The 24,769-nt window shown below is 43.9% G+C and overlaps 1 protein-coding gene and 1 long non-coding RNA gene across 5 annotated transcripts in view; one reads left to right on the top strand and one right to left on the bottom strand.

The window, feature by feature from the left end:
- The window catches only part of ctdp1 (CTD (carboxy-terminal domain, RNA polymerase II, polypeptide A) phosphatase, subunit 1), a 353,744-nt gene extending 351,977 nt beyond the window's left edge, over window positions 1-1,767 (bottom strand). The window contains exon 1 of one of the 3 annotated variants that reach the window (XM_072261691.1): window positions 1,241-1,767. In XM_072261691.1, the coding sequence (XP_072117792.1) occupies window positions 1,241-1,560 (320 nt within the window). In that variant the 5' untranslated portion in view covers window positions 1,561-1,767. The remainder of the gene's footprint in view (window positions 1-1,240) is intronic. The other 2 variants (XM_072261682.1, XM_072261671.1) reach the window with 2 other exon arrangements.
- A 520-nt stretch (window positions 1,768-2,287) lies between these two features.
- Window positions 2,288-24,769, top strand: part of LOC140204531 (uncharacterized) — a 36,575-nt gene continuing 14,093 nt past the window's right edge. Inside the window, exons 1-2 of one of the 2 annotated variants that reach the window (XR_011887669.1) lie at window positions 2,288-2,451; window positions 24,105-24,182. This is a non-coding gene — a long non-coding RNA (uncharacterized lncRNA). The remainder of the gene's footprint in view (window positions 2,452-24,104; window positions 24,183-24,769) is intronic. The other variant, XR_011887677.1, reaches the window with a different exon arrangement.

Below are 24,769 nucleotides of genomic sequence, written 5' to 3'. Positions count from 1 at the left end.
CAACCCTCAAATAACACTCTTGCAAAGTGTGCCCTATCACTAAGCCATGCAACTTCCTACAATCAATGAATACAGCTTCAAAGAAAGTAACTTTACGCCATATTAATCATGTACCAGCCACAATGTAACACTAACCAATACAACACTTTTAAATGTTCCTGAGCAGTGGAAGTCTGGTAAACAACTGCTCAAAGTTTAACAAAGTGTGATCCAGAGGACTTTTATCAACACTTGGCTGGAGCAACCACATTTCTGCAGAACTCGATTCCCCGAAGAGAGTGACAATCAAGTTTACATCAACTCTGCCAACCCTATCCATAATGGTCTAGGCATAACAGCTAAAATTGGAGGGACAAGTTTTGCTTCCCGAAGCCACGACGTCAGCTTAAATCAAGTACGCGGGGGTGGCAGAAATGATAGACACCCCGGTCTCTAGTCACTTATTTATCAGACAACTGCCAATAAACTTTCATTTTTGTTATTACAACGGGAGCGTGAAGAGCTAAAACGACAGCAAACGGAAGGCCGTCTGTTGAAGGTTCCCGGACCTGAAACGACAACTGTTTCTCGGTCCGCAAATGCTACTCGACTTAAAAACAAACAATTCCATTCCCAAGCTTCAACGACACGAGTGTGCAAAACACCTCGCTAATACCATCCATAAGAAAGTCAATTTTTCGCTGAAATGCTAGGATGAAGACCTCCAAAATGGATGGGACAAAAATGGCAAACACGATAACCTTGGGTGCCAACTACAAATGAGAAAGAATTTGAAGCGGCTTTATCTTGGTGAACGCAAATTTGAAATTACAGGGGGGAACGTAGACACGAAACCACTCCACAGTAATCACCTGTGTTAAATTTCACCTCGTTTCACCTGAGAGCAGCTCAAAGAAAAGCATATTACTGTGTGCACCCTTTACACTCAAAATTTACACACGTTTACAACTGCATAGTCAAGTTAAAAATTCATGTTGCTTAAGCCCTCCCACAAAAGAAACACACCCCCTTCTCCAAGCAATCGACGTGCGTTTTGGGCAAAACATTTTGCTTCTTGTAAGTGGCCCGTGAATGGAGCTCCCTCTCTCTCTCTCTCATAGCGCACACTCCCGCACTCCATCCCCACTTGTAGACAGTTGAGCTGTTTCACCCCTCGCACGGACGTTTCATCCCAGGGACAGATCCCGTTCCCACAGTAAAGCGTTCAGTCATGCGTTGTAATTCCTAGCCTGCTTCTTACCCACTGGGCACCACTTGGCCCGGTTGCCAGCACAGTTCCTTCACCACTCCTGCCTGGTCCGACTTCACCCGCTTCTCCTGCGGCCGGGACCGGGGCCTTTCGCGTTCGGCGCCACCGTCCGGCTCCACCGGGAGGCAGTGGGCCAGCACCGAGCCGATCTGCACCGGACAGCCTACTTTCACGCTCCATTCCAGGAGCCGCAGCGGCACGGAGCCCGGGGCCGACACTTCCAGCGCGGCCCCGGCTGCGGGCGTCTGGACCTGGTCTCGATCTCCTTCTCGGTCCCTGTCCGACTCCCCCGCCTCCGCTAGAGTCGCCATCTTCTCGCCGCTAGGAAAAGGGCGAAGAGACGATTTCTCCGCGTTCTGTCTTTTGTAAATCCTCAGGCTCCAAGCCAGGAATATTCAGAGGCAAAAGTGTAAGAAAAGGTTCACTCTTCCCGCCTGTAAACAGGAAATAATACACCCGGAGCCTGCACAGGGAACTTCCGGTACACATGCAGGGATCTTACAGTACGTCTTCCGACCGCACTGCCCCAGCGCTTGAACACACACTGAGGCGCTTGTAAATTCTTACTTTGCAGCCTGACCTTGCAATCCGAGAGATATTTTCACGCGCGTAGATTTGACCACGCTGCATAATGACACAAGCTTTCATATTGCATTCAGGGAGAGCTAGCCCAATAATTTCAAACCAATGCTGGCGACTCTAAACCTCGCCACGTTTTTTTTTGGTTTAAAAAAAGAGAAAACAACGATGATTATCGGGCCCGAATCATTTTTAAAGGTCAAAACGGGGGGGGGGTCTAATTGCGGCTGATCAAGGGTTTGTCATGCGTTCGTTTGATCGGTGTCGACTTGGTAATTTAGCAAGTTTTAAACTCCAAGCTACCCCAAAAACTAAAATACAGACATGCAGGCTGTTGCAATCGCGAAGTATCGAGGGAGTGCAGCGCTGTCAGGCGTGCTGCGTTAGAGCAACCTTAACATGAAGTTTCATCAGCTTTTGAGTGGACATAAATGATACACAAAACTGATGAAACTCCATTTGAAAGTTGATCTCTCAACAAAGCAGGGCAGTTATTTCTACTAGACTAACTCAGTGTAGGAAGAAATAAAAAAAAACGAGTCTCAAAATTGTGATTCTTTGACCTGGGGTAGGACGGCAAGACGTGAGAAGTTGACCGACGAAAGCGTTAAGAATCATTAACTGTGAGTTCTCTTCACTTGTAGAACTGGGAAATAGAGATGGCATAAGTTTTTAATTTCAGTGAAGGGTAATGCGAATGACGTGAATGTAGCTTCAAGTAGGATAGTCCCGCAGAAAAGGTTTGAGTTGCTTGCCTTTTTCACATTTTAGCCAGGTGTAAATTTGACTTTTCAGCGCAAACTCCGCACCCAAATGATATTAAATGCTTAAAATATAAAAATAGTATCAGGGAGTTTAATGTAACTTGAAAGCTCTGGTGAATCATAACGCAGTTTAGAAACAGCTATCGAGTCAGAGAGCACTACAGCACAGAATCGGGCCTTTCAGCCCATCTAGTCTGTGCCAAACTATTACTCCGTCGACTGCCATCAACCAGCGCCTGAACTACAGCCCTCCCATCCATGTACTTCTCCAAACTTATCTTAAATTTTGAAATCAAATCTGCATCCACTGCTTCCGCTGGCAGCTCAATCCACACGCTCACCACCTTCATCTTAACATATGACCTCTAGTTCCAGTCTCACCCAACCTCAGTAAGGAAAGAAGCTGCTTGCATTTACCCTATCAAAACCCCTCATAATTTTGTATCCCTCCATCAAATCTCCCCTTGTTCAAAGTTCAAATTAAATTTACAATCAAAGTACTAAAAGTAAAAGTCACATATACAGCCCTGAGATTCAGTTTATTGTGGGCGTCACAGTAAATGCAAGAAACACAACAGAAGCAAAGAAAGACAGTACCCAACAGGACGAACAAACAGCCAGGTGCAAAAGGTGACAAACTGTGCAAATACAAAAAGAAAAATAATAATAATAAATATGCAATAATTGAGAACATGATGTGAAGAGTCCTTGAAAGGGAGTCCATAGATTGTGGGAACAGTTCAGTGATGAGGCGAGTGAAGTTGAGTGAACTATCCCCTATGGTTCAAAAGCCTGATGGTTGAGCAGTAATAACAGTTCCTGAACCTGGTGGTGTGGTTCCCGAGGCTCTTGTATCTCCTTGCTGATGGCAGCAGTGAGAGAGAGAGAAGCCTGGATGGTGGAGGTCCTTGATGACGGATCCTGTTTTCCAGCGACAGCACTCCGTGTAGACATGCTCAGTAGTGGGGAGGGCTTTACCTGTGATGGACTGGGCCATATCCACTACTTTTTTATAGGTTTTTCCATTTAAGGCATTGTTGTTTCCATACAAGGCCATGATACAAGCAGTCAATATACTCTCCACCACACATCTATAGAGGTTTCTCAAAATTCTTGATGACATGATGAATCTTAGCAAACTTCTAAGAAAGTAGAGGCACTGCCATACTTTCTTCATAATGGCACTTACGTGCTGGGCCCAGGGCTGATCCTCTGAAATGATAACACAGAGGAATTTTAAATTGAAGACCTTTTCCACCTCTGATTCCCCGATGAGGACTGGCTCATAGACCTCCAGTTTCCTCCACGTGAAGTCAATCATAAGACCATAAGACATAGGAGCAGAGATTAGGCCATTTGGCCCATTGAGCCTTCTCCGCCATTCAATCATGATTGATTCTTTTTTTCTCCTCCTCAACCCCACTCCCTGGTTTTCTCCCTGTAACCTTTGATGCTGTGTCCAATCAAGAACCTGTCAAGCTCTGCCTTAAATACACCCAAAGACCTGGCCCCCACAGCAGACTGTGGAAATAAATTCCACAATTCACCACACTCTGGCTAAAGAAATTACTATGCATCTTTGTTTTAAATGGACATCCCTCTACCTTAGACTCCTCCACCATGGAAAACATCCTTTCTGCATCTACTCTGTCTAGGCCTTTCAACATTTGAAAGGTTTCAATGAGATCTCCCTTCATCCTTCTAAATTCCAGCAAGTACAGACCTAGAGCTATCAAATATTCCTCATATGATAACCCTTTCATTCCCGGAATCATTCTTTTGAACCTCCTCTGAACCCTCTCCAACGCTAATACATCTTTTCTCAGATGAGGAGCCGAAAACTGTTCACAATACTCAAGGTGAGGCCTCATCAGTGCCTTATAAAGCCTCAGCATCACGTCCTTGCTCTTGTATTCCAGCCCTCTTGCAATGAATGCTAACATTGCATTTGCCTTCCTCACCACCAACTCTATCCGTAAGATAACCTGTAGGGTGTTTTGCACAAGGACTTCCATGTCTTTTTGCATCTCAGATTTTTGGATTTTCTCCCCATTTAGAAAATGATCTGCACATTTATTTCTTCTACCAAAGTGTATGACCATGCATTTTCCAACATTGTATTTCATTTGCCACTTTCTTGCCCATTCTCCTGATCTGTCGAGGTCCTTCTGCACTCTACCTGTTTCTTCGAAACTACCTGCCCCTCCACCAATCTTCATTTCATCTACAAATTTGGCAACAAAGCCGTCTATTCCATCATCTAAATCATTGATTTACAGCATAAAAAGAAGTGGTCCCAACACTGACCCCTGCTGAACAACACTAGTCACTGGCAGCCTACCAGAAAAGGATTCTTTTATTTCCACTCACTGCCTCCTACCGATCAGCCAATGTTCTAACCATGCCAGTAACTTTCCTGTAATCCCATGGGCTCTTAACTTGGTAAGCAGCCTCAAAGGCCTTCTGAAAGTCCAAATATACAACATCCACTACATCCCCTTTACCTATCCTACTTGTAATCTCCTCAAATAATTCTAACAGGTTTGCCAGGCAAGATTTTCCCTTAAGGAAACCATGCTGACTTTGTCCTATCTTGTCCTGTGTCACTCAGTACTCCATAATCTCATCCTTAACAATTGATTCCAACATCTTCCCAGCCACTGAGTTCAGGCTAACTCGTCTATAACTTCCTTTCTGCTGCCTTCCTCCTTTCTTCAAGAGTGGAGTGACGTGTGCAGTTTTCTAGTCCTTTGGCATCATGCCAGAGTCCAATGATTTTTGAAAGATCATTGCTAATGCCTTCACAATTTCTACCACTACCTCTTTTTAGAACCCTAGGGTGCAGTTGATCTGGTCCAGGTGACCTATATACCTTTAAGTCTTTCAGCTTTTTGAGCACCTTCTCCCTCGTAATAGTAACTGCACTCACTTCTCTTCCCTCACACCCTTCAACACCTGGCACACTGCTAGTATCTTCCACAGTGAAGACTGATGCAAAATACTCATTTAGTTTATCCACCATCTGCTTGGCCCCTGTTATTATTTCTCCGGCCTCATTTTCTTGCAGTCCTATATCCACTCTCATCTCTTTTATTTTTTTACATACTTGAAAAAACTTTTACGATCCACTTTGATATTATTTGATAGCTTGCTCTTGTATTTCATCTTTTCCCTCCTAATGATTCATTTAGTTGCTCCCTGTAGGGTTTTAAAAGCTTCCCAATCCTCTGTGTTCCCACTAATTTTTGGTTTGTTGTATGCACTCTCTTTTGCTTTTACATTAGCTTTAACTTCCCTTGTCAGCCACAGTTGTGCTTCTTTTCCATTTGAGTATTTCATTGTTTTTGGAATAGATCTATCCTGTACCTTACTCATTTTTCACAAAAACGCACGCAATGGCTGCTCTACTATCATCTCTGCCAGCATCTTCTTCCAGTTTACTTTGGCCAACTCTTCTCTCATACCACTGTAATTTCCCTTACTCCACTGAAATACTGCTGCGTCAGACTTTACATTCTCCCTATCAAATTTCAAGTTGAAGTCAGTCATATTATGATCACTGTTTCCAAAGGGTTCTTTTACCTAATCACCTTCCTTGCACATTCTCCTGATCTGTTTAAGTCCTTCTGCGGCCTACCTGTTTCCTCAACACTCCCTGCCCTTCCACCAGTCTTCGTACCATCTGAAAACTTGGCAACAAATCTATCTATTCCATCATCATATATGCAGCATAAAAAGAAGCGGAACCAACACCGACCCCTGCAGAATACCACTAGTCACTGGCAGCAAAACAGAAAAGAATCCTTTTATTCCCATTCACTGCCTCTTACCAATCAGCAATGTTCTATCATGCCAGTAACTTTCCTGTAACACCAAGGGCTCTTAACTTGGTAAGCAGCCTCATGTGTGGCACCTTGTCAAAGGCCTTCTATGGTCTTGCTGACATTGAGTGAGATGTTATTGCTGTGGCACCACTCAGCCAGATTTTCAATGTCTCTGCTACATGTTGATTCATCACCACGTTGAACTCAGCCAATGACAATAGTGTTGTTAGCAAACATAAGTAAGTATAGCTTTGGAGCTGTATTAAGCCTCACAATCATAAGCATAAAGTGAGCAGAGCAGGAAGCTAAGTGTACAGTCTTGTGGTTCATCTGTGCTGATGGAGATAGTGGAGGAGATGTTTTTGCCAATCCAAACTGACTGGAGTCTGCAAGTGAGGAAATCGACGATCCAGTTGCACAAGAAGGTGAGCGGGGAGGGATGAATCACCTACAAATCCATCGACCTCTCTGTCTCACCTAACACCCCATCAGCGTCCACATCCGGGACATAATTCTCAGTAATTTCCGCCATCTCTAATGGGATCCCACCACCGAGCGCATCCTTCCCTCCCCCCACTTTTCGCTTTCCACAGCGATTGCTCCCTACACGACTCTCTTGTCCGTGTGTCCCTCCCCACTGATCTCCCTCCTGGCACTGACCCTTGCAAGTGGAACAAGTGCCATACCTGCCCCTACACCTCCTCCCTCACTACCATTCAGGACCCCAACATGCCTTCCAGGTGAGGCGACACTTCAGCTGTAAGTTTGCTATGGTCATCTACTGTATCCTGTTCTCCTGCTGTGACCTCCTGTATATTGGTGAGGCCTAAGATAGATTGGGAGACCACTTCCCTGAGCACTTAAGCTCCGTCTGCCAATAAAGGCGGGATCTCCCAGTGGCTAGCCATTTCAATTCTACTTCCCATTCCCATTCCAACATGTCAGTCTGTAGCCTCCTCTACCACTACGATGAAGCCACACTCGTGTTGGAGGAGAAACACCATATATTCTCTCTGGGCAGCCTCCAACCTGATGGCATGAACATCGATTTCTCGAACTTCCAGTACTTGCCCTCCTTTCTCCTTCATCATTCCCGATTCCCCTCTCATCTCCTTATCTCCTTACCTGCCCATCACCTCCCTCTGGTGTTCTTCCGCCTTCCCTTTCTTCCATGGCCTTCGATCCACTCCCATCAGATACCTCCTTCTCCAGCCCTTTCTCTCTTTCACCAATCTATTTCCCAGCTCTTTGATTCACGCCTCCCCATCTCCTGGTTTCACCTGTCACCTACTACCTTGTACGTATTCCTCCCCACCCCCACCTTCTTAGCGTGACTTTTGATCACTTTATTTCCTTACTGATCTCAGCCCAAAACAGCGACCATCTACTCTTTTCCATAGATGCTGCCTGGCCTAAACATAGAAAGATAAAAAACCTACAGCACAATTCAGGTCCTTCGGCCCACTAAGCTGTGCCGAACATGTCCTTACCTTAGAAATTACCTCGGCTTACCCATAACCCCCTATTTTTCTAAGCTCCATGTACGTATCCATGAGTCTCTTAAAAGACTCTATCATTTCTGCCTCCACCACTGCTGCCGGCAGCCCATTCTATGCACTCACCACTATCTGTGTAAGACACTTACCCCTGACATCTCCTCTGTACCTACTTCCAAGCACCTTAAAACTGTGCCCTCTTGTGCTAGCCATTTCAGCCCTGGGAAAAAGCCTCTGACTATCCAGAAGATCAATGCCTCTCATCATCTTGTGCACCTCTATCAAGTCACCTCTCAGCCTCCGTCTCTCCAAGGAGAAAAGGCCGAGTTCACTCAACCTATTCTCATAAGGCATGGTCCCCAATCCAGGCAACATCCTTGTAAAACTCCTCTGCACCCTTTCTATGGTTTCCACGCCCTTCCTGTAATGAGGCGACCAGAACTGAGCACAGTACTCCAAGTGAGGTCTGACCAGGGTCCTATATAGCTACAACATCACCTCCCGGCACTTAAACTCAATCCCACAATTGATGAAGGCCAATGCACCATATGCCTTCTTAACCACAGAGTCAACCTGCGTAGCAGCTTTGAGTGCCTTATGGACTCGGACCCCAAGATCCCTCTGATCCTCCACACTGCCAAGAGTCTTACCATTAATACTATATTCCGCCATCATATTTGACCTACCAAAATGAACCACCTCACACTTATCTGGGTTGAACTCCATCCGCCACCTCTCAGCCCAGTTTTGCATCCTGTCAATGTCCTGCTGTAACCTCTGATAGCCCTCCACACTATCCACAACTACCCCAACCTTTGTGTCATCAGCAAATTTACTAACCCATCCCTCCACTTCCTCATCCAGGTCATTTATAAAAATCACGAAGAGTAGGGGTCCCAGAACAGATCCCTGAGGCACACCACTAGTCACCGACCTCCAAGCAGAATATGACCCATCTACAACCACTGTTTGCCTTCTGTGGGCAAGCCAGTTCTGGATCCACAAAGCAATGCCCCCTTGGATCACATGCCTCCTTACTTTCTCAATAAGCCTTACATGGGGTACCTTATCAAATGCCTTGCTGAAATCCATATACACTACATCTATGGCTCTACCTTCATCAATGTGTTTAGTCACATCCTCAAAAAATTCAATCAAGCTCGTAAGGCACGACCTACCTTTCACAAAACCATGCTGACTATTTCTAATCATATTATGCCTCTCCAAATGTTCATAAATTCTGCCTCTCAGGATCTTCTCCATCAACTTACCAACCACTGAAGTAAGACTCACTGGTCTATAATTTCCTGGGCTATCTCTACTCCCTTTTTTGAATAAGGGAACAACATCCACAACCCTCCAATCCTCTGGAACCTCTCCCGTCCTCATTGATGATGCAAAGATCATCGGCAGAGGCTCAGCAATCTCCTCCCTTGCTTCCCACAGTAGACTGGGGTACATCCCGTCCGGTCCCAGTGACTTATCCAACTTGATGCTTTCCAAAAGCTCTAGAACATCCTCTTCGTTAATATCTACATGTTCAAGCTTTTCAGTCCACTACAAGTCATCCCTACAATCACCAAGATCTTTTTCCGTATTGAGTACTAAAGCAAAGTATTCATTAAGTACTTCTGCTACCTCCTCCGGTTCAATACACATTTTTCTATTGTTACACTTGATTGGTCCTATTCTCTCAAGTTTTATCCTCTTGCTCTTCACATTCTTGTAGAATGCCTTGGAGTTTTCTTTAATCCTGTCTGCCAAGGCCTTTTCATGGCCCCTTCTGGCTCTACTAATTTCATTCTTAAACTTCTTCTTGGTAGCCTTATAATTTCTATCATTACCTAGTTTTCTGAACCTTTTGTAAGCTCTTCTTTTCTTCTTGGCTAGATATACAACAACCTTTGTACACCATGGTCCTGTACCCTACCAGCCTTTCCCTGTCACATTGGAACGTACCTATGCAGAACCCCACGCAAATATCCCCTGAACGTTTGCCACATTTCTTCCGTACATTTCCCTGAGAAAATCTGTTTCCAATTTATGCTTCCAAGTTCCTGCCTGAAAGTCTCATCGTTCCCCTTACTCCAATTAAATGTTTCCGTGACTTCTCTATTCCTATCCCTCTCCAATGCTATGGTAAAAGAGATAGTGTTGTGATCACTGTCTCTAAAATTCTCTCCTACTGAGAGATCTGACACCTGACCAGGTTCATTTCCCAACACCAGATCAAGTACAGCCTCTCCTCTTGCAGACTTATCTACATACTGTGTCAAGAAACCTTCCTGAACACACCTCATAAACTCTACCCCATCTAAACCCCTCACTCTAGGGAGATGCAAATTAATATTTGGGAAATTAAAATCTCCCGCCACAACAACCCTGTTATTATTACTCCTTTCCAGAATCTGTCTCCTATCTGCTCCCCGATGTCCCTGTTACTATTGGGTGGTCTATAAAAATCATCCAGTGGTGTTATTGACCCCTTCCTATTCCTCACTTCCACCCACAGAGACTGCGTAACAACCACTCCATGACTTCCTCCTTTTCTGCAGCTGTGACACTATCTCTGATCAACAGTGCCACACCCTCATCTTTTTTGCCTCCCTCCCTGTCCTTTCTGAAACATCAAAAGCCTGGCATTTGAAGTAGCCATTCCTGCCCCTGCACCATCCAAGTCTCTGTAATGGCCACAACATCATAGCTCCAAGTACTGATCCATGCTCCAAGCTCATCCGCTTTGTTCATAATACTCCTTGCATTAAAATAGACACATCTCAAGCCATTGGTCTGAGCATGTCCCTTCTCTATCACCTGCCTATTCTCCCTCTCACACTCTATCCAAACTTCCTCTATTTGTGAGCCAACTGCCCCTTCCTCTGCCATTTTAGTTCTGTTCCCACCCCCCCCAGCAATTCTAGTTCAAACTTTCCCCAATAGCCCAATAGCCCAATCTCCCAGTGTTTTCAGTTTTTATTTCTGAATCGAAGGAATTTTAGAGAATCTCCACTAATGAATCCATTATTTTTGCAGCTACATCTTGAGGATGTAATCCAATATGCACCAAAATACCAGATCAATTTTTAGCCCCCTTAAATTAACCAGTAGTTCTTTTATAAATATTAAATACTTTTAAGTTCCTCACATCAAGAACTCTTGGTCTCTCCATTGAATGGTTCAACTCAGAAGAAGTAGATAAGATTCACAAGGGTTTTGCTGAGACTAGCAAGCTTTAGTTATGAAGAAAGACTGGATAAGGTTCAAGTATGTGAAGAGCAAGAGGATAAGATATGAGAGAATCGGACCAATCAAATGTGACAGTGGAAAAGTGTGTATGGAACCGGAGGAGATAGCAGAGATATTTAATGAGTACCTTGCTTCAGTATTCACTATGGAAAAGGCAATTCTAGGGATGACTTACAGTGGACTGAAAAGCTTGAGCATGTGGATATTAAGAAAGAGGATGTGCAGAAGCTTTTGGAAAGCATCAAGTTGGATAAGTCACCAGAACCAGATGGGATGTACCCCAGGCTACTGTGGGAGGCAAGGGAGGAGATTGCTGAGCCTCTGGCAATGATCTTTGCATCATCAGTGAGGACGGGAGAGGTTCCGGAGGACTGGAGGGTTGCGGAAGTTGTTCCATTATTCAAGAAAGGGACTAGAGATAGCCCAGGAAATTATAGACTAGTGTGTCTTACTTCAGTGGTTGGTAAGTTGATGGAGAAGATCCTGAGAGGCAGGATTTATGAACATTTGGAGAGGCATAATATGATTAGGAATAATCAGCATGGCTTTGTGAAAGGCGGGTTGTGCCTTATGAGCCTGATTGAATTTTTTGAGGATGTGACTAAACACGTTGATGAAGGTAGAGCAGTAGATGTAGTGTATATCAATTTCAGCAAGGCATTTGACACGTGTCCCCCATGCAAGGCTTATTGAGAAAGTAAGGAGGCATGTGATCCAAGGGGACATTGCTTTGTGGATCCAGAACTGCCTTGCCCACAGAAGGCAAAGAGTGGTTGTAGATGGGCCATTTTCTGCATGGAGGTCGATGACCAGTGGTGTTCCTCAGGGATCTGTTCTGGGACCCCTACTCTTCGTGATTTTTATAAATGACCTGGATGAGGAAGTGGAGGAATGGGTTAGTAAATTTGCTGATGACACAAAGGTTGGGGTAGTTGTGGATAGTGTGGAGGGCTGTCAGAGGTTTCAACAGTATATTTATAGGATGCAAAACTGGGCTGAGAAGTGGTAGATGGAAATCAACCTAGATAAGTCTAAGATGGTTCATTTTGGTAGGTCAAATATGATGGCAGAATATAGTATTAATGGTAAGACTCTTGGCAGAGTGGAGAATCAGAGGGATCTTGAGGTCAGAGTCCATAAGGCACTCAAAGCTGCCGCGCAGGTTGACTCTGTGGTTAAGAAGGCATGTGGTACATTGGCCTTCATCAATTGTGGGACTGAGTTTAGGAGCCGGGAGGTAATGTTGCAGATATATAGGACCCCACTTGTAGTACTGTGCTCAGTTCTGGTCTCCTCACTATAGGAAGGATGTGGAAACTATAGAAAGGGTGCAGAGGAGATTTACAAGCATGTTGTCTGGATTGGGGAGCATGCCTTATGAGAATAGGTTGCGTGAACTTGGCCTTTTCTCCTTGGAGTGTAGAAGGATGAGAGGTGACCTGACAGAGGTGTATAAGATGATGAGAGGCATTGATCGTGTGGATAGTCAGAGGCTTTTTCCCAGGGCTGAAATGGCTAGCACCAGAGAGCACAGTTTTAAGGTGCTTGGAAGTAGGTACAGAGGATATGTCAGGGGTAGGTTTTTTAAGCAGAGAATGGTGAATACGTGGAATGGGCTGCTGGCGATGGTGGTGGAGACGGATACGATAGGGTCTTTTAAGAGACTCCTGGACAGGTACATGGAGCTCAGAAAAATAGAGGGCTATGGGTAACCCTAGATAATCTCTAAGGTAAGGACATTTTTAGACAGCTTTGTGGGTTGAAGGGCCTGTATTGTGCTGTAGGTTTTCTGTTTCTATCTTTCTAAGCTGAGATTGTTTTCCCTGGAGCAAAGGTTGCTAAGGGGTGACCTTATAGAGATTTATAAAATCACAAGGGGTGTAGATACGGTGGATGGCCATGGTCCTTCTCCTGGGTTGGAAACTATAAGATTGAATGGCATTGGTTTAAATTCAAAGGGGAGAGTTTTGAAAGGGACCTGAAGGGTAAGTTTTTTTTATGAGTACAGAATATGGAAGTAGCTGCCCAAGTTAGTGGTAGAGGTGGGTATAATTACAATATTTGGAAGACATTTGAACAAGCTCATGGATAGGAAAAGTTGAGATGGATATAGGCCAAATGCAGGCAAATAGGACTCATTCAAGAGGATATCTTGGTCTGTATGAATAAGTTGAGTCAAAGGACCTGTCCTGTTCTGAACAACTTTGGGACCTTAATTATTGTCTCTTCTACAATATTTATTTAATATCTCAGTTGTTCCTTTATTCCCCATTATAATTTCATTTGTCATTCTCTCCACAGTACCCGGATTTATTTTGGTACTCAATATCAAAACTAGCATAATCTTTAGATTTCTGTCTGATTTACTATCATATGCACGTTCTTCTCCCAGATGTGCTTCATGACTCTATATCATCAGTTTAATTTCATAATAAGCAACAACAAATCTCAACAAATTGAATTCTACAGGATGCTTAATTGTTGTTGCATGGAAACCACTGTTTTTAAGGAATCATTTGCTCATCAGTCTATATTCAAGAGAATACAAAAATTTGATGCTGATGCAAAATTTTTATCTGAACAACAATTTCACATAAAACAAACAATGTTAAATTTCTTTTTATTCTTGAAAGTATCAACAAAAATTATTATTGTTATTTTATGTGTTTACTGCAGTAGAATTCCCTAGGACAGTTCACAAGAGCTATTATTAAAATCAATTAGCAATGAAAGATGTCAGGAAATATTGGGACAAGTAACCAAACACTTGGTTAAAGTTCAGACTTAAAGCATGCATTAAATGACAGGAGTAAGTTGGAAATGTTTAGGAAGGAAATTCTTGAGCTTAAGTCTTGGTACCGGAGAACATGGCTTTGAAGGTAGGAAAAAAAGTCTCTGGCTGTCCTCTCCATGCCTCTTATTATCTTGTACACCTGAATCTGTGTGGAGTTTGAACGTTCACCTTGTAACCATATGGGTTTCCTCAGGGTTGTCTGGTTTCATCCCACATCGCAATGATGTGCAGGCTGGTAGGCTAATTGGCGACTACAATTGACCCCTAGTGTGTAGGTGTGGGATAGAATCTGGGGAGAGTCAAATGGGATTGGTGTAGGTTTAGTGTAGATGGGTGGTTGACGGTTGGTGCAGACCATCAGCCACCATCTCCAAACAGGCTGAAGAGTCTGTTTGAATACTGATTGACTTCATGATAATAGATTTCCTGGAGAAGTTCCAATAATGGTTTTATAGAATTGGAGTGATAACCAAATGGAACGGCCACACATACCTAAGGAAATCACCTTCCGCAAATGGAAGCCTGCGAACTAATATGATTCTGTTTCTTTAAATTTGGCAAGGGGAAGTGTGTATGGGGGGTGAGGAGCAGGGGCGGGGTTGGGGTTGGAGAGGGAAGTTTACAGCAGATGCGTTTAATTTGCTGTTAAGGCTAGAAGTCATGATCATTTATGTAGGACAGTCCACTAACAAGCCCAATAAGGAATTCAGGAGAAATATGTTTACCTAGAGAATGGTTGAAAAGTGAAGAGGCAGCAGATTGAACAGGAGTTTAAATTTGCAAGGGTTTTCAAGACAAGTCAAGTCAAGTCACTTTTTATTGTCATTTTGACCATTACTGCTGGTACAGTACACAGTAAAAACAAGACAACGTTTTTCAGGACCATGATGCTACATGAAACAATACAAAAACTACACTGAACTACGTAAAACAACAAAAAAACTACACTAGACTACAGACCTACCCAGGACTGCATAAAGAGCACAAAACAGTGCAGACATTACAATAAATAATAAACAAGACAATAGGCACAGTAGCGGGCTGTAGGTTGGTGCCAGTCCAGGCTCTGGGTATTGAGGAGTCTGGTGGCTTGGGGGAAGAAACTGTTACATAGTCTGGTTGTGAGAGCCCGAATGCTTGGGTGCCTTTTGCCAGATGGCAGGAGGGAGAAGAGTTTGTATGAGGGGTGCGTGGGGTCCTTCATAATGCTGTTTGCTTTACGGATGCAGCGTGTGGTGTAAATGTCTGTAATGGCGGGAAGAGAGACCTCGATGATCTTCTCAGCTGACCTCACTATCCGCTGCAGGGTCTTGTGATCCAAGATGGTGCAATTTCCGAGCCAGTCAGTGATGCAGCTGCTCAGGATGCTCTCAATACAACCTCTGTAGAATGTGGTAAGGTTGGGGGGTGGGAAATGGACTTTTCTCAGCATTCGCAGAAATTAGAGATGCTGCTGGGCTTTCTTTGCTATGGAGCTGGTGTTGAGAGACCAGGTGAGGTTCTCCGCCAGGTGAACACCAAGAAATTTGGTGCTCTTAACAATCTCTACGGAGGAGTCGTCGCTGTAGTGGAGAGTGGTCGTTCCGTGTCCTCCTGAAGGCAACAACCATCTCTTTTGTTTTGTTCACATTCAGAAACAGGTTGTTGGCTCTGCACCAGTCCATTAGCCGCTGTACCTCCTCTCTGTATGCTGACTCATCGTTCTTGCTGATGAAACCCACCACGGACATGTCATCGGCGAACTCGATGATGTGGTTCAAGCTGTGTGTTGCAGCACAGTCGTGGGTCAGCAGAGTGAACAGCAGTGGACTGAGCACACAGCCCTGGGGGGGACCCCGTGCTCAGTGTGATGGTGTTGGAGATGCTGCTTCCAATCCGGACTGACTGAGGTCTTCCAGTCAGGAAGTCTAGGATCCAGTTGCAGAGGGAGGTGTTCAGGCCCAGTAGGCTCAGCTTTCCAATCAGTTTCTGAGGAATGATTGTGTTGAATGCTGAAGTGAAGTCTATGAACGGCATTCGAACTTACGTGTCTTTTTTGTCCAGGTGGATTAGGGCTAGGAGGAGGGTGACGGCAATGGCATCATCTGTTGAACGGTTGGGACGGTACGCGAACTGCAGGGGGTCCAGTGAGGGGGGCAGCAGGGTCAATGTGCCTCATGATGAGCCTCTCGAAACACTTCATGATGATGGATGTGAGTGCAACGGGACGGTAGTCGTTAAGACAGGACACTGAAGACTTCTTCGGCACGGGGACGATGGTGGCAGCCTTGAAGCATGTAGGAACGATGGTGCTGCTCAGGGAGATGTTGAAGATGTCAGTGAGAATCTCTGCTAGCTGGTCTGCACATCCTCTAAGCTCTTTGCCAGGGATATCGTCTGATCCAGCAGCCTTTCGTAGGTTGACCTGCATGGGGTTTTCCTCACATCGGCCACGGTAAGATACAGCACCTGGTCATTTGGAGGAGGGGTGGTCTTCCTCACCACCACGTCATTTTCTGCCTCAAAACGAGCGTAGAAGTTGTTCAATGCATCTGGGAGGGAGGCATCACCAGCACAGATGGTGTCGTCTTGTAGTTGGTGATGTCCTGAAAGCCTTTCCACATGCGCTCCGTATCGTGGCTGTGGATTCGCTGGGCGTGTCCACACTTTGCCTCCCTGATGGCCTGGGACAGTTTGGCCCTCGCTGTTGTTAGGGCTGCCTTGTTACCTGCTCTGAAGGTGGAGTCACAGGTTTGAGGGCAAACCTGTGTCTCCTTCATTCTGAAGGGCAAATGTGTTCTATTCCATGTGGATGATTATCGAGAGCCTGTGCTTCTACTTGTCCCCATCCTCCCACACATGCTTGGAGAAGTTGAGGGAAATTACTTAAATGCGTATGTTTATGGTAAGGTTGGATAGGAGAAAAATGAAGCAAAATGAGATCTTGATAGCATGATTCATCAGAATGGGTCTATAGTGCTAGGTGATTCGCTTATGTGCAGTAGGTACTGCAAATCACCTATTATGCAATGAATTTTGGAGAGAGTATAAAGCTATATGTTTTGCATTGCTAGTCATGGATGCTTCAGAAGCCTTTTGATTTATATGAGCAATTAAAAAGAGAATAGATTAGCTATACCGCTGCAGCAATCTTTTGTAGCATGGGCTTCATTTTATCTCCTCTTACCTTTGGCACATCAAGCAAGACACCACAGCACAGCTCCAACCACTAATCAATTCTGGATACATAGGGGAAGGGATATTGGATTTGTCCATGAAGAACTCTTCAAAGCAACTTCCTGGACTGGAGGGAATTCTGTGCAGATATTGTAGTTGTTCAAATCCTATGATTCATTAGGTGGAACATTCTGCTCACAGTATTTTGGACGTTTTCAAACAGGGCTTTGATTATTACATTCAGATAATTGCTTGAAATCTTTGCAACCATGTTACGCTCACTTGACCTAACTCAAATTCAGTAGGCATGGTGCAATAATGGATTTTAGGGTAATAGAATCATAGGGCAATACTGCAGTCCATGCTAAACACATTACCCACCTAGTTAGTCCCAATGTTCCTCATTCCTGCTTCCACGCACTTAATGTTAGCCAACTGCAGGCCAGTGACTGAAGTTTGGTTAGCCTGGACCTCTGGGTTAGTAATTTGGTCGGCTGCCATGCCGACACAGTCAACCCCTATGAGTACAGCCTCAATGACTGGCCATTAGAAGCAATTAATCACAACATTATTTTTCCCCTTGAAATGTTGTATATCAGTTGTGAACTCTGATATGTAGGCCAGTTGGTGCTGCTGCCATGCACACCAACGGTCTGTTATTTTGGCCATCAGGAGCACAAGGGGTTTGTGGTCAATGAACACTGTGAAATGGCGACCCTGTAGTAGAAAATGAAGATGGTGGACAGCCAGATAGAGACCAAGAAACTCACAGTCAAATGTGCTGTACTTTCTTTTGGGGGGGTGGGGGTGGGAACAGAGCTGCTGGCTGAAGAAGGTGAGCGGCTACCACACGCCTCGGCCAAATGTTTGCGCGCAGCATCCACAGCTTAGTCTGAAGCATTAATAGTAATGGCTATAGGTGTTTTGAGGGGCGGGTGTGCCAATAGGGTCGCATTGGAAAGAGCTTGTTTAGTATCATCAAATACCCTGGTCCTGTCCACTGACCAGTCAAATACGTGATTAGGGGTGTTGCCTTTAAGTGCACTATACAGGGGAAGCAGGTTCAGCAGCTCGCGGAGTGAAGCAGTGATAGAAATTCATCACACCGAAAAACTCCTGTAGTTTTTCAGTAGTGCAGGGTGGTGGGAAATCCATAATAGCGGCTACTTTTGATAGGAGGTGGTTTTACACCTTCTGCGGAGATACGATGGCCAATAAAGTCAATGGTTGACAACCCAAACTGGCATTTAGTAGGATTAGTAACCAATCCATGTTGGTTTAGGAGCTTGGAAAGTGTGTGGAGATGAGCTATGTGTTCGGATTTGGATGCATTGACATCCAGGTTAAAAAAAAAAGAGTCCATCAGCCATTGGAAAGTCTGTGTTGCATTTTTCAGCCCAAGTGGCATGCACAGAAACTCAAAAGAGGCCAAACTAGGTTATCACAGTCATTTAGGGATGAACCTTGGAAAAATTAATTTTCCAGCTAAATGTGCCAAAAGTTTTAGATATATAAGACTGGGTAATAATTAGGGGAGCTGATCTCATTAAGGCATCAGTAATCACCACATTGGCAACAACCACAAATGGACAGGGACTATATGGAGGGGTAAAGCCCAGGGGCTGTTCAACTAGCATACAATGCAAAGTCTTTCCATGTTGGCAAACTCAGCCTTCATGATTGCCAGCTTTTCTGGGCCCAGTCTACATGCACGGGCATGGACTGGATGCCCAGTTGTAGAAACGTGATGCATGACCCCATATTTTGTGACTGTCATCGTGGAGATTGTGGGTTTGGTGAGGATTGGGAATTTGCCCAGCCGTTAAGTAAACTCACATGCAGTGGTGCATGCATTTGCCAGAGTTGTTGTGGAGAACTTACTGGGGGAGCAGGGTAAAGACCCAAAGTCCTTGACATTCACAAGCCAACAGTTCTTAAGATCAATTAATAATCCTTGGGCACACAGGAAATCTACACCAAGCCGAGGTCTAGCCACTTTAGCCAGGATGAAGTTCCATGAGTAATGTCACCCACTGAAACAGTGCGTCACCCGTTATATTCCTTAAATTTGGATCCTGCTGCTGTTAGCCGCCTCTAGCAAGGTTTCATCGCTCTTTGCCTTCACATCAATAGGAGATGCTGGCAGTACACTCACTTCTGCACTCTTGCACACAGAAAGCATGGCCTTGAAAGGGTGTCCATAATGAACAGTAGACGACCCTGGCAGCTGGAACTCACAGTGTTCTCAGACCTCAGATGTCCCGATGTGCTCACACTGTCGAAGCTCCAAGGTGGTCGGCACTTGCTAGCATTCATACCAAAGCGAGCGTGGTAAAATCACAGGCCAGGCATCATCTGTTTCATAGCCATGGGTGTCTTTATGTTGGGGGCCTTGCTGACTAGGCCTATTAAGGCAGGGAAAGGAGGAGGATTGATGCAGCACTGCCTGGCTGAGTATAGACTATCAGCCATTTTAGCAAGCTCCCTATAGTCCATCAAAGGTGCATTAGTGAGGGCAGTGTGAATATTAGCAGACACTTGCTGCATGAAGAGTTCTTTAAAAATAAAACAAGGTCAGTGATTTCCCAGGGGAGACAGCATGTGGTCCATTAGCTCTGACGGTTTAGCATTGCTGAGGCCAGACAAATGGAGCAACTGTTTGATGTGCTAAGACTCTGATAATCCAAAGTCTGTAAAAGGTGAGTATTCTGCGATCAGTATTTATCATGTTCAGGCAGCTGTTCTGGTAGACTCACTACTCTCACAGCTGTGGAGTTGCCAAGTGATGCAACCACATAGTAGAACTTGGTGTTGTCAGCGGTGATTTCTCACAGCACGAATTGGGCCTTGGTATAAACCACCCAAAACACCAGAGTTTCAAAGTGACTGTGTTAGCCAACACATTCAATAACTCTGGAATCATCCTAAAGCTTCAGTGTCACCAATGCAGGTTTTTGCAAATAAAACTGTGTGAGGCATTTTATTTATAAGAAAAACCATAACAAATAATTTATTGTACTCCAAATACTGAACACAAAGCATGGTCATCACACCAGACCAGTCTCTTAAATCACAACTCAATTTCGGTGGTTGTGAATTATGTACATTTCCACCAATTACATTAACCTACAGGACCACTTCTTTTTATATACATGTCAGTGACTTGGATGATGGAATTGATAGCTTTGTGGCCAAGTTTGCGACTATATGAAGACAGGTGGAGGGAAAGGTAGTTATGAGGAACCAGAGAGGCTACAGAAGGACTCAGATAGATTAGGAGAATAGGCAAAGAAGTGGCAGATGGAATACAGTGTTGGGAAGTGGATGGTCATGCACTTTGGAAGAAGAAATAAAAGGGTGGATTATTTTCTAAATGGAGAGAAAATTCAAACATCTGAGGTGCGAAGGAACTTGGGAATCTTTCTGCAGGATTCCCGAAAGGTTAAATTGCAGGTTGAGTCAGTGGCAAGAAAGGCAGATACAATGCTAGCATTCATTTCAAGGGAACTAGAATATAAAAGCAAGGATATAGTGTTGAGGTTCTATAAAGCACTGGTGTTGCCTCACTTGGAGTATTGTGAGCAGTTTTGGGCCCCTTATGTAAGAAAGGATATGCTGACATTGGAGAAGACTCAAGGGAGGTCTTCAAAAATTGATTCTGGGATTGAAAGGCTTGATATGTGAGGAGTGTTTGATGGCTCTGGGCCTGTACTCACCAGAATTCAGAAGAATGAGAGGTGAACGATTTGAAACCTATCGAATATTGAAAGGCCTCCATACAGTGAAATGTGGAGAGGATGTTTCCTATGATGGGGGAGTCTAAGACTAGAGGAAATCAGCCTCAAAATAGAGGGGCGTCCTTTTTGAATGGAGATGAGGAGGAATTTCTTTAGCCAGAGAATTGTAAATCTATGGAATTTGTTGCCACAAGTGGCTGTGGAGACCAAGTCATTGTGTATACAGTTTTAAAGGCAGATATTGATAGGTTCTTGATTAGTCAGGGCATGAAAAGATACAGGGAGAAGGCAAGAGATAGGGGCAGAGAGGGAAAATGATGAAATGAACTATGATGAAATGGCAGAGCAGACTCAATAGGCCAAAAGGCCTAATTCTCCTCCTACATCTTATGGTGTTTTTCTCTTATATCTTTATTTTCCTGTAAATGCCTGCAAGTAAATGAATCTCAAGGAAGTATATGCTGACATACATGATCATAAATTTATTTTGAAATTTGAGCTTTGATATTGTGCAGTTATGTTTTGTAACTCCAGAGACTAATTGAAAGAAAAACATGTAGCCAGGAGATGTGTGTCTATTTTGTTTTACTTTAGTGAGACACTCACATATGACGTGGTGGCGTATTGATGTATGCCAATCACATACTTAGCACACATAACCTGTTATGAGTTAAGTATGGCGCGTGGCCAAGTGGTTAAGGTCTAGTGATCTGAAGGTCGCTAGTTCAAGCCTTGGCTGAGGCAGCGTGTTGTGTCCTTGAGCAAGGCACTTAACCATACATTGCTCTGTGACGACACTGGTGCCAAGCTGTATGGGTTCTAATGCCCTTCCCTTGGACGACATCGGTGGCATGGAGAGGGGAGACTTGCAGCATCAGCAACTGCCGGTCTTCCATACAACCTTGGCCAGGCCTGTGCCCTGGAAACCTTCCAAGGTGCAAATCCATGGTCTCACGAGACTAACGGATGCCTATAAAAAGGAGTTAAGTAAACAAACAATATATTTACAATATTACTGAAATATTAAATACACTACACTCCTCCCTGCTTAGCTATAAATTCTAATTGAAATCGAATATATTTGACAGATGGGACTTGTGGTTGTGAGACAATCTCAGATTCTGAGGCCTCCTCTGTGGTGGCTGTAGGAGTTGACTCGGGGTTTGCAGGAAGCTCTGGCCACATTTCTTCTTTACCAATTGACTCTGCTCTCCTCCTCTGATCGATGTGTTGTCCCCAGATGACACCAGATGCAATCTCCACTGTGTAGAAGAGTGGACCAGTTCTGTCCTTAATCTTTCCAAGTACCCGCTTTTGATCACCTCTGTAATCCTTCACCAGAACTACTTGCTCAGGAGTAAAATATCGAGCCTTCTTGTTTGAACAGCCCTCAGTTTGTCTTAGCTATTTGTCCTGCGTACTCCTTCTGAGACTGGGTTTGAGGAGATCCAAGTGTGAACGCCAGGGACAACCAAGGAACAGCACAGCAGGTGGGTTGTTGGTTACGGAGTGTGCTGCATTGCGATATGCAAGGAAGAGGTTGCCTAGCTTCTGATTCAACGTCAGTGTAGTGTGTTCTGCTGACATTGCTCGCAGTGCGTTCTTTAGACTTTGGACAAAACTTTCCACCAAGCCATTTGCAGCCGGGTGGTAAATGGAGATATGATCTGCCTTATTCAGGAATGTCATTTTCAGGAATGACTGAAACTGTTCCACAAAAAACTGTGGTCCATTGTCACTGATTAACTGTTCTGCATCACCAGCCCCCTTCCTTTTGATTCCACTTATGAAACCTCAAGTGTTCTGCAATCAATAATAGGTTTGATTCTAAATGTTCCTGCATTAAGTTCACAATATCAGGAAAGCCCATTTCGGTTAGTCTGGTTGGAGCAGTAAAACCTCTCATCAAACTGTACTGCTTTTCCAGCAATTGCACTCATTAACACTGACACTCGCTTTTCATTGGCTATTTCATTTGCTTCAAAATAGTGCTTAATTCATTCAGTATACATCGCCCAGTTATCTGTCATGCAATCGAATGTGTCTAAATTTCAGATGTAGCTAGCTATTTCTGATTTTTTAGTTATGATTATTATCATCTGGTACTCACTGCTTATGAACCCGTAATCTTTGTCCGTTTTCTGCCCTTTTTTAACTTAACAGTCCCTGTCCCCTTCTGAAAAAACACATGCTGCGCTTTTTTTAAAACTCGAACCTCTCTCTCCCCTTTTGAAGGAAAAAAATGTGCTGTGCTTCAACAACTAAGTAATTGTCCCAGGTACTTTTTAAAACTAACTCATCACCACCGTTAAGTTTTGTAACTCCAGAAACTAATCAAAAGAAAAACACAGAAGCTGGGAGATACGTATCTATTTTGCTTTACATTAGTGAAGCACTCACATATGATGTGGTGGTGTAATGACATATGCCATTCATGTGCAGTACTTCATACATGTACCGTAACCCATAATGAATTATGTAAAAAACAAAGAATGCTTAATCAAACAATACATTAACAATATTATTCAAATATTACTGAAATATTGCATGTGGACAAAGTCAGCCCCAGGGGTAACATTAGACAGTAGAGTACAGAACCCTCACAGAATTGCCAGTGGCCTGTGTAAGACCATAAGATGTAGGAGCAGAATTAAGTCCATTGAGTCTGCTCTGCTATTTTATCATGGCTGATCTAAATTTCCTCTCACCCTCAATCTCCTCCCGTTTCCCTGTATTTCTGACCAATCAAGGTCTATCAACCTCTGCCTTAAATATACATAAAGTCTTGGCCTCCATAGCTGCTGTGGCAAAGAATTCCACAGATTCACCACTCTCTGGCTAAAGAAATTCCTCCTCATCTCTGCTCTAAAAGGAGGTCCCTCTATTCTGAGGCTGTCCCCTCTGGTCTAAGACTCTCCCATGATAGAAAACACTTGCCCCTGAGGGTTTTTACCTTAAGCTCTCAAATCAATTCCAGTTCATTGCACAATACACAATCTAGAATAGCTGATCCCCTAGTGGACTCAACCACGAGCTGCTCTAAAAAGCCATCTTTTAGGCACTCTAGAAATTCCCCTCTTGGAATCTAGTACCAACCTGATTTTCCCAATCTACCTGCATATTGAAATCCCACAAGACTATTGTAACATTGCCCTTTTGGCATGTATTTTCTATCTCCCATTGTAATTTGTAGACCATGTCCTTACTAGTGTTTGGAGGTCCGTATACAACTCACATCAGGATATTTTTACCCTTGCAGTTCCTCAGCTGTACCCACATGATTATGTGACTTTGTGAACTTCAACACAGAAATAGTACTTGAAAGCTGTGAATTACGGTAAGTAACATATAGATTGGGAGAAGGCTGTTCACCAGTTTCAATAGCTTGCAAAATAACTCGAACTTTGATGCCCGTACAGCAATGGTTTCTGCTATGTCAGATAAAAGCAGAACTAGTTCCAGAATTCCTGTGGCAAATTCAACAGCTCTTTGAAATAGATTACAATTACATACACAGAATTATTGCGAATACGGTGCCTCACCAACAATTACCAAGTAATTGAGGTTCATTTCCTCTCTACAATGGAAAATTCCTTTAAAGAAATAGCTGCAGCCACTAAATTAAGTCAGAAGATCCATGATTAATGGTTCACTGTTGGTCAGTTCTCCCCTCAGTGAAAATGTCATTTGGTTAAAAGACCTTGTGACATCAGAAATCGGTACACTGGGATTGATGAATTATATGTCAGCTGAATTGTAAAAGCAAGTTGCCAACCGATTGTTTGTGCGTTTGTGTATGTATCGTTTATGTCTGTGCATTTATGCTGTATGTCTTGTGCATATCTTTTATGTCTGTGTGAAAACATGCACAGATTAGAATCACATATTTCTCTTTCGTCCAAACACATCTAGAAATAAGGGGCG

The sequence above is a fragment of the Mobula birostris genome, chromosome 1, assembly GCF_030028105.1.
Source record: "Mobula birostris isolate sMobBir1 chromosome 1, sMobBir1.hap1, whole genome shotgun sequence".
NCBI classification, from domain to species: Eukaryota; Metazoa; Chordata; class Chondrichthyes; order Myliobatiformes; family Myliobatidae; genus Mobula; species Mobula birostris.
The sequence above is the reverse complement of the archived record's forward strand: the minus strand, read 5'-3'. Positions and strand labels throughout refer to the sequence as shown.